General features: G+C 37.4%; 1 protein-coding gene across 3 annotated transcripts; it reads right to left on the bottom strand.

Annotated features, from left to right (window-relative positions):
* LOC18041957 (polypyrimidine tract-binding protein homolog 3) lies at positions 1 to 5,949 on the bottom strand. 3 transcript variants are annotated; one of them, XR_002905352.1, is made up of 16 exons: positions 5,751 to 5,949; positions 5,366 to 5,433; positions 4,971 to 5,042; positions 4,788 to 4,864; positions 4,551 to 4,632; positions 3,345 to 3,468; positions 2,944 to 3,008; positions 2,787 to 2,836; positions 2,586 to 2,627; positions 2,417 to 2,468; positions 2,259 to 2,307; positions 2,127 to 2,140; positions 1,233 to 1,340; positions 988 to 1,131; positions 376 to 841; positions 1 to 207 (listed from the first exon to the last, which is right to left on the bottom strand). XR_002905352.1 is itself a non-coding variant. In XM_006434428.2 (15 exons), the coding sequence occupies exons 2-15, from the start codon at positions 5,420 to 5,422 to the stop codon at positions 437 to 439; spliced, it is 1,341 nt and encodes a 446-aa protein (XP_006434491.1). In that variant the 5' UTR covers positions 5,423 to 5,433; positions 5,751 to 5,949; the 3' UTR covers positions 261 to 436. The 3 variants fall into 3 exon arrangements, 2 of the variants coding, with proteins under 2 accessions (XP_006434491.1, XP_006434492.1); XM_006434428.2 differs by lacking the exon at positions 1 to 207 and having other exon boundaries at positions 261 to 841; XM_006434429.2 differs by lacking the exon at positions 1 to 207 and having other exon boundaries at positions 261 to 841; positions 2,286 to 2,307.
* Between the last annotated feature and the right edge of the window lie 4,375 nt (positions 5,950 to 10,324).

Raw genomic sequence — 10,324 nt, 5'->3', positions numbered from 1 at the left:
TGGACTGGAAGCAAAATTCTTTTTAGATCATAAATCAACTGGGACAAATGAGGTTTGGTTTATGAATTCAGAATACAACAGTACCAACCCCATCAGCATGAAATACAAAGATATTTACAACTAATAATACATGAAACTTTGAAAGCCCTAGCTCAGGAAAAGGTAGTACAATTCTCTCTCTCTTTCTACTCTTCAAATTGACCAAATCTGCAAAAATCTACCTCAAATTAAACAAACCTAAAAAAAGGGTAGCCAGTACATGCACTAGAAATGATATGAAATAAAGATAAAAAGAAAATGAAAACGCATCCACCAACGCAAAATAAGCAAAACTACTGTTACAAGAGATAACATCGAAGGAGACTGTTCACCTACATCAAAATGTCCTTGTTTATATGAATCCTTAACTCACGTGGCTTAGCAAATAGTCAATGTTTTACTGCGAGTTTTCCCTTATTGACTGTAACTGGGAGAAGGAGATTCGGATTATAGACCCGCCAAGTGAGCTAGCATGCTTGCACACAAGGGCTTCAGTGGCCTGCTCCTCGGTTTCAAAGAGGACCAAGGCCTGCTTCTTCCCATTCATCTCAAAGAGCTTGGTATTCACAATGGTGCCATGCTCCTCCAGGTGGCTCACAATTTCCTCTTCAGTAACATCTTGTGGTAAAGTGGAAAGGTGGATCATCTTTGTTGGGGAGCAGCAGTAACGATAGTTCTTTGCGGCATTACGGTTGAAGCGGTTAAGGTTCGAGTTCATGTATTCATGTGTGTCAGCACCTTGAGTTATATTGGGATGCTTAGAGAAGTTGACCTCTAATCGCTTCCCAAATAGTAAGGCTCCCTATATCCACCACAACAGTAGGCATACAGACATACTTTAGAAAGAAGAGTGCCCACTATCCACTAATAAAATAGAATTCACTTTATACGATATAAATACTTATTTGAATTTACTGTCATAAAAATATTCATATCGTAGTAACAAACCTTCAGAAAGTGCACCGCCAATTCAGCCTGGAAGCCATCGCCCATCTGAACAAGAGCATGATCTGGTTTATTGCGGAGGAGTTTGATTCTTATGATATTTCCATAGAGGGAGAACAAGTTAAAAAGCTTATCCTCATCTATTCTCTGGAACACACAACATTTTGTCAAGAATGGAGGTCACGAATCAGTTAAACTTTGAAACCCCAGTGAAAAAAGAAACAAAATAGAGATCAAGGATAACTTACATCAGAATTGAGATTGGAAACTAAGACTGTACACCTATCATTTGTCCCTGTTATTCCAGGAGGTAGACCTCCGCCAAAGGCGGCTGCAATTGCAGCTGCATTGGCCATCTGGATTCAGGAAAAGAGCAAGAAAATCTTGTTGAATTAAGGCTGAGGCCACTTTAAGAACTATGAATCAATATAAAATTTTTCCAGAAAAATCATAAAGCATATTTATGACAACCACAAGCATCTTAAAAGCAAGAATAATCACCTTGATGGGGACCAACCAATCAACAACATCACACACATCTCACACTTCTATTAATGTCAACAAAACTCCACAAAAAATAAATAAATAGATACATAATTGATTTGACATCTGTATAATCTATACTACAGTGTAAATGACCTAAATATAAACTAGGTAGGGTTCTAAAGGAAATTTTTGGTTGCATCACCACCTCTTTTTCATTCATCTTTTAACTTCAGAACAGTAACACCAATGTTGCTGTCAGAAATATGGTTGCATTCAGTGTCCACAACCCTCCCTCAATGTGGAAAAGTTAGTCCCCAGTTAAAATTTTCCATCAAACCCACTATTCACACAGAATCTAAATTATATCTTGATTCTTAACACATGAAATTGAAGGACCTATTTTCCAATTCCAAGGGCTAGCAACAAAACCAAATGATACTTACTAAAAATTTCCAACAATTAGGCAAAAGCAGTACCAGAATATATGATAAGATCATATTTCGAAAAATGACTTAATAATAAGAAGTGAAGGTGTAAGGCCACGCCATAGATGTTCTATATATATATTCCCACATGTCGAAATAGAAGCAAATATCCACCAGCTCACAAAGAGTTGTCTTATTTAGTACTTAAACCATGATCTGAGTGCTACCAACCTGTGGAAATGCAACTGGAAAACAGAAAACCCAAAAAAAGGGGGGAAAAAATCCCAGTCAGCTAGTGAATGAAATGAATACAATTAATGAGCAAAAAGTAAAATTTGGGTGTGCAACTGCCAAACTAAGCACCTGCCCTTGCTCCAGGAGCGTACATACCTCCTGCTTCGCTGTACCCAGACTGTCGCACCAAAAATAGGTACAGAAGTTAACATTTGCAAGGAAAAAACACCAACTAAACCTTCAAATAGTTTTCAAGTAAAAGAACAATAATCTGAGAGGAAATATACTTGTGAGGGTCTGCCTTTCTGTTCTGCAGGAAGATTTGGATTTGTGAAGTCCCTAAACAAAAGAAACAGAAAAATGAAAATTATATAACATTCAGCAGAACTAAAAAGATATTAATGAAATTACAGAAGAGCAAATTGAAAATCCAACAGGCAGCGGATTACAACTTACCTTGATCGCTCATTATTGTAGTTCACTTGTAACTCATCAAGGCTGAGACACAAAAAAGAATAAGAAATTAATAAACACAAATGGGAGAACAATAAAAATCAAACGAACACAAATCCATATGCATGCCAGGTAGTTAAGCTGATCAATGAAAGATACTATGTCACAAATCAAATATAATTTCCAGAGTGTTTCATAACCTACTTTGAGAATTGAATGTCCAGCTGACAGCAACCATCATAAATATTACGACCCTACAGAAAAACAGAACGTTAAAAATCTTTCTAGAAACCAAACCACCAGAGACTCCAAACAAACTAGCAGTTCACTGTAACTTGTGAAGCAAAAGATCCAACAGTACCTGAAGAGAACTTCTAGCTACAACAGCACTCGGACGTAATTGATACTGGATAAGTGCTTGAAATCCTACACACAGTTTGCACAACATGTTGAAAAAGAAGCAAAAAGAACTTTCAAAACAACACAAAACGCACAGCTAAATTGGAGTGACTGTGGATATCTCTTAATTAAAAGACATAAGAAATGTCCCAAAAAGCAGTCCAAAAATCATATTTAAAAATTAAAAAACACAAAGTTCACAACTTAAGAGGAACTTTAGAACACTGGTCATCAAAACAAATGAATTTAAAAAGATCCATCAAACAAAAAAACAAAAATCTGTCAACACTTCGCGATTGAATTGAGAGCTAACTTTCAAAATTATAGAGATAAAAGAGAGAAAGAAAACTTGAAGAAGCTGACCAGCTGACTTCTGGAATGTGACGATCTTTTCCACAAATCCATGAGGAGAAAAAACTTGATGCAGCACTTCCACAGTAATAGGATAAAGCATGTGATGAATTGTAACTAAGAGAATTCGGTTCGGCTATGCATCCACAGAGTGCCCAACAGCAGACCAGCAAAGAGACAGAAGAGAGAGAAGAGAATAAATAGGGGTATAGATAGAGAGAAGGGGTTATATAGAGAAGTGATTAGTAACCATGCAACATACAGATGGTGCTTAAAACATAATGAAATTGAAAACATAACATATTTAATGGTAAACGAGCAAGAAAGTCCAAAATTTTTAATTTGTTGGTCACCACATTCAGAAAATAGGATCCACTATTAATTCTGAGCCAAACTGCTACTTTGTCAAATCAGAAGAAATAAAAGAAAAGAAGTAAATAGATCAGACTGCCAAGTTCTCAGTTGTAACAAATAAACAAGCTAAAAGATGTTTCTTTTTGTTTGACCAAACCCCAAGCCAAACTACAGATTCTCTAATTTGAGGAAGGAAATTGATTCTCTGAGATGACAGTCCCCTAAATTGAAGAGCCTAAATAGCTTCGCACAGTATGGTGGTAGAAGAAGTGATTAGTGGGGGAAAAAAAACCTAAATTCTCTTTCCCTCGACAAAAGACACCCCATCCCTCAAGCCCTTCACCCTCAAATAATGATTATCAAGAAAAACGGACAATATTAAACTAAAAATAGTAAATCTAGGGAATGGGCCTTCACAAGTAGGACATATGGAGACTGGCACATTTTCACCATGACAACAATGGAGTCCACAAGAACTTCATATCTGGAGAATGCTAGGAGTAAATCTGGTGTAGTTCAATAGATTATAAATAAAAGAGATCCTTAGATACTTTTTATTCAGAACTGAAATATAACTATACACCGTGTTCGACACTCCATAAAAATAAATAAATAAAAACCAATGAACCAGAATAGACAAAATGCTCTCCTATACATGTTTTAATCAGCTGATGACTTGGATTTAATGAATTGTCCTCAACATACAGGGTGATACCATTAGACAACAGATTCTGTAGAATCCTGAATGGTAAAATGATCACTGTCATAAAAACGAGAAAAAAGACTGTCCTGTTCAATCTTTTTTCCTGGAAAGCAACCATGTGAATGAAATTTGGCCCCAATACATCAGGAAAAGGTACCAACCTCATCACCTCGTCCTTGAGCATTCTGTTCCATTGTTGTTAGTTCCTGATGTGATGAAAATTGGACATAAACATTCCTTCCCCTGGAATGTTATTGCATTAAAATCAGACATATAGTTCCATAAATTGCAGTTAACAGCTCAAAACATCCAAAGGCCATATTTAAAATAATAAATGTCATAATCATCCTCAAAAATGGTTCCAGACAAATATTCAAAATATACATATATATTTTCACCTGATGGTTGGCTGCACATTCGTGTAAAATTGCAGAGCATTGATGGCTGAAGGAACATCTTGCATTTGGAGAAGAGCCTATACAGAAAGCAGACATGATAAAAGAAATCAAAACAAAAAATTTGGCTCATGTCAATAAGTAAATAACTGTCTTTACCATAATGCAAAATAAGTGAAAAAAAACCTGATTTTTTGCACGAAGCATCACAAGCTTAGTTATGACTCCAAATGGTTGGAATAGCTGAAGTAAATCATTCTGGTAAAATCAACAAAATTTCATTAGATGCTGTGTGGACAACATGAAGAAAGAATAATGCTAGATAATCATAACGTTTATCAACTGCTTAGGAAAGATACTCTCAATGTGCTCCTCATTCTAGCAATTTAACACATAATTCTTTACCTTAGATCGTTAAATTGATCACACAACAATCCACTTCCACAAATAACTACTCTTATAATCTTTTGGAACCCATTCGACAATTGAGCATTCAAGCACTATACAGGAAAGAATTAATTAAAATTAATTAAAAACTTACAAATTCAGTTGAATAAAAGAATAGAATAGATAGTACATACTTCAGAAATCTCGTGTCCCACATTGCGAACGTGAATAACCTTGGACGGCTCTGTCATCTTAAATCACACTAAAACAAAAACCACAGTAAAACACATCATTTTGAGCTTCGAATACAACATTGATCGCTAATTGCCTCTGAATAAAGACTTTTCACATTAATTAAGTATTTAATCTTTTCCTAAAATCTATAAGCCGGCGTATTCCAGTAACTTTCAGACTTTAAATCAGATTAAGAGTAAACTCAGAAGCCTATATATATGTCTATAAAGGTCAAATAACTATTCCGGGGTAATAATTACAAATAACTAATTTTCTGGGGAAACAAACAGAGTGAGATCTTGAAATCGGAGAGAGAGAGAGAGAGAGAGAGAGAGAGAGACTTGCCTGAGACAGAGAGGAAGAGAGGAGAGAGAGGGAGAAAAATTAGAAGTGAATTGAAGTAGATCGAGTGCTTGTTCGCATGTTAATGTTGTGCCTGATATAGAGAGTCTGATTGCGCTGCCCTATCTATCTATTTCTGTCGTCTCGCCCTACGAGCGCACTGACTTCTGGTTTTGGGAGGTTTATTGGCGGGCCCCATATCACTTCGCGTCTTCACCAATTATATTAACTTTTTTTTTTAATTTCCGATTCTTTTCTAATTTAAGGTTATTAACAATAATGGATTTTTATCTTTAAAAAAATATTTAGAAGAAAATTTTCTCTCATGTAAGCCCTTGAACTCCTTATAAAATAAAATAATTTACCACTATAGTTATGTGGGGTTCTTGTTTAGAGAATGAAATAGGGTGACTAAGATAAATGTGTTTGCTCATACATTATCGTGCTCTCCTCCAGAGTAAAAGCGAGCAAATGGTTGAGCAGATCATCTCGACCAGGATGCTATTGGTCACCTCGACCAGAATAATATGTGGTGACCTCGAGCACATCACCTCGATCAGGATACTATTGGTCACCTCGACCAGAATGATATGTGGTGACCTCGAGCACATCACCTCGACCAGGATGCTATTGGTCACCTCGACCAGAATGATATGTGGTGACCTCGAGCACATCACCTCGACCAGAATGCTATTGGTCACCTCGACCAGAATAATATCTCGACCAGGATGCTATTGGTCACCTCGACCAGAATAATATGTGGTGACCTCGAGCACATCACCTCGACCAAGATGTTATTGGTCACCTCAACCAGAATAATATGTGGTGACCTCGAGCACATCACCTCGACCAAGATGCTATTGGTCACCTCAACCAGGAAGTTACCAGAAAGCACGATTCAGTCAAAACATTTTCTCTGAAATATTAGGGACCATATTCTTAGTGGGCTGAAAATTAGTTGTTTTCTTGAGAATCCTAGGGGAGATGATAAAAACCGCTATAGTTTCCTATAAAAAGGGGAAAGGGGGATTTCTGGGAGCTTTCTCTCTCTCTCTCTAAGCAACTGAACCCATTGGACATTTTTCTCTCTCTACCACAGAGAAATTTCTCTTTCGCCTGTGATTTCTTTAAGATTGATTATTTTGAATTCTTTTTCTTTAAATTTACTTAAAAGCTTTTTTGTTTAAGGCAATCATAATTAAGCCACATGAATTGTGGTATGGATTTTTCCAAATAAGACCCGAATCGCTGACTTGAGCGTCGGAGGGTTCTCGCCGGAAAAACTTCTGGCACCTCCTGACTTTGGTTGTGTCCACAGGCTCACAGGTTATCTGCTCATGGATCGTCTGCTCATGGTGCTAACTAATCATCAGCTTCCCACCAAACAAATTTAATGATGATGCAGGGATCTGAGATTTGACAAACTCATCCGGATTTCTTGCATCAACATTTGGCGCCGTCTGTGGGGACCGGTACGAGAAGCCAATTTTTCGTCTCTATCAATTTTCATTAAGTCGAAGCAAATAAGAAAGTTACAGTGCATAAATGGATGAGCTTGCTTAAACAAGGAAGCAAAAACCTTAAATGAGAGCACATTGAAGGCACACGTTTGTAGAAAACAGAATAGGTCAGAAGTTAAATTTTTATTTACAAGCAATTTCTTTCATGAAAATTTAATTATTTCTCTAAATCCTACTATGTGAGATGAGAATACCTTATATTCATTAAATTGATTGTGCTCATATTAGGGCTGACGGTATAACTTAGTGAACTTGATTTCTTGAAAGTTACTCAATATGAGAATGATTTAAGAAATGAGAGCTAGACTAGCGTTGAGAAGCCAATCAAAGTTTACTTCTAAGGCATGCAATGGCTCACTAAGTCTCAAAGCCTGTTTATGGCGAGACCAGAAGCCAAGCGTGTCAGGATCTACTCGACCAAGCGAAGGCGAGTAGACTCCCAAGCATCGAAGAACTTCTAAGGCATGCAAAGGCTCACCAAGTCTCAAAGCCTGTTTATGGCGAGACCAGAAGCCAAGCGTGCCAGGATCTGCTCAACTAAGCGAAGGCGAGCAGACTCCCAAGCATCGAAGAACTTTTAAGGCATGCAAAGGCTCACCAAGTCTCAAAGCATGTTTATGGCGAGACCAGAAGCCAAGCGTGCCAGGATCTGCTCGACCAAGCGAAGGTGAGTAGACTCCCAAGCATTGAAAAGTTTCTAAAGCGTGCAAAGGCTCCAAAGTCTCAAAGCCTGTTTTATGGCGAGATAGGAAGCCAAGCATGCCAGGATCTGCTCGGCCAAGCGAAAGTGAGCAGACTACCAAAATTCCAAAAATTTTTTAGTACGTGCAAAGGCTCCAAAGTCTCAAAGCCTGTTTTATGACGAGACAGGAAGCCAAGCATACCAGGATCTGCTCGACCAAGCGAAGGTGAGCAAACCACCAAAGTTCTAAAAATTCCTAAGGCATGCAAAGGCTCACCAAGTCTCAAAGCCTATTTTATGGCGAGACCAGAAGCCAAGTGTGCCAGGATCTGCTCAACCAAGCGAAGGCGAGCAAACCACCAAAGTTTCCAGTCTTGATTCGTTTCACTCTCAACACTAGAAACTGGGGGACTGGTGTTTAGAGAATGAAATAGTGTGACCAAGATAAATGTGTTTGCTCATACATTATCGTGCTCTCCTCCAGAGTAAAAGCGAGCAAATGGTTGAGCAGATCATCTCGACCAGGATGCTATTGGTCACCTCGACCATAATAATATGTGGTGACCTCGAGCGCATCACCTCGATCAGGATACTATTGGTCACCTCGACCAGAATGATATGTGGTGACCTCGAGCACATCACCTCGACCAGGATGCTATTGGTCACCTCAACCAGAATAATATGTGGTGACCTCGAGCACATCACCTCGACCAGGATGTTATTGGTCACCTCAACCAGAATAATATGTGGTGACCTCGAGCACATCACCTCGACTAGGATGTTATTAGTCAGCTCGACCAGGAAGTTACCAGAAAGCACGATTCAGTCAAAACATTTTCTCTGAAATATTAGGGACCATATTCTTAGTGGGCTGAAAATTAGTTGTTTTCTTGAGAATCCTAAGGGAGAGGATAAAAACCGCTATAGTTTCCTATAAAAAGGGGAAATGGGGATTTCTGGGAGCTTTCTCTCTCTCTCTCTCTAAGCAACTGAACCCATTGGACATTTTTCTCTCTCTACCACAGAGAAATTTCTCTTTCGCCTGTGATTTCTTTAAGATTGATTATTTTGAATTCTTTTCCTTTAAATTTACTTAAAAGCTTTTTGTTTAAGGCAATCATAATTAAGCCACATGAATTGTGGTATGGATTTTTCCAAATAAGACCCGAATCGCTGACTTGAGCGTCAGAGGGTTCTCGCCGGAAAAACTTCCGGCACCTCCTGACTGTTGGTTGTGTTCACATGCTCACAGGTTATGCTCATGGATCGTCTGCTCATGGTGCTAACTAATCATCAGCTTCCCACCAAACAAATTTAATGATGATGCAGGGATCTGAGATTTGACAAACTCATCCGGATTTTTGTATCAACAGTTCTCATTATTCTTATATTATTTAGTTAACCTTTGCCTTGTAATGAGTAATCTATTTACAGTTAGAGGTGTGATGCATAATTAATCAATCCAAGATTAAGTTGATGAGTTTGGAACGTGGATTTGACCTAAGATGACCAAGTTATCAAGCGTTTAGTGAGTAAAAGTGTTCAAACGATTAATCACTATTACATCTAATTTTCTTAATGAGAATAGTTTAATTTGGAATAGATTTGATTTTGAGTGAAACAGAGTGAGGATAAGTATTAATAATAACGCAAATTAATAGATATGTTGAATATGTGTCATTCATGTGTGTTTATATTAATTTTTTTTCACGTAATTTATTTATCACATATGTTTACAAAAGAAAAAATTGTTCACGAGGTGGTTATTTAAGTAATTATGTTTTGTTTCTAATGATTTTGAAAATTTTTACTTATTTATTTACTTTGAGAATGATGTTTGGTCATGTTTTAATTAATGATTTGTATTTTATGCCTGATTGATGTTAGCAGTACTTAGCAAGTCAGTGTGTAACTATGTGTGTTAGATAGGGTGTAGAAATTTGACTTATGGATGTTTTACGTAAATTTATATAGTACTCCATATTTTTTAATTTTTTTACGTAAGTTTGATGGAAAACAATATTCCAAGATATTTGTTTTGTCAATGATCGGATTTTTTTTGTTCTTCTTTTAATGAAGTTCAGAAGGTAAAACATACGTCTGTTGTTGTAATTTGAAGCCAAATAAAACCATTGGGGTTCAGCCCAACCTGAATCATTGTGTCAGACTTCGGTAATCGAACAGGTTGTTTATCTTCAGAAATAATAATAATAAAAATTCGACGTAGGTGGCGATCTGCATTTCGATAATGCTGCAATACAGAAACGACGACGCTTTGACATTGGTGTACTTCATGTGAACGTGTCAATTCCTCAATCACCATTAAAACCCTACGCTTAGTATGGTCCATAGGCATTTTTCCCGTTGATACCATG

The sequence above is a fragment of the Citrus clementina genome, unplaced genomic scaffold, assembly GCF_000493195.1.
Source record: "Citrus clementina cultivar Clemenules unplaced genomic scaffold, Citrus_clementina_v1.0 scaffold_5, whole genome shotgun sequence".
Lineage (NCBI taxonomy): Eukaryota > Viridiplantae > Streptophyta > Magnoliopsida > Sapindales > Rutaceae > Citrus > Citrus x clementina.
Note: the sequence above shows the minus strand (reverse complement) of the source record. Positions and strands in the feature narration are given on the sequence as shown.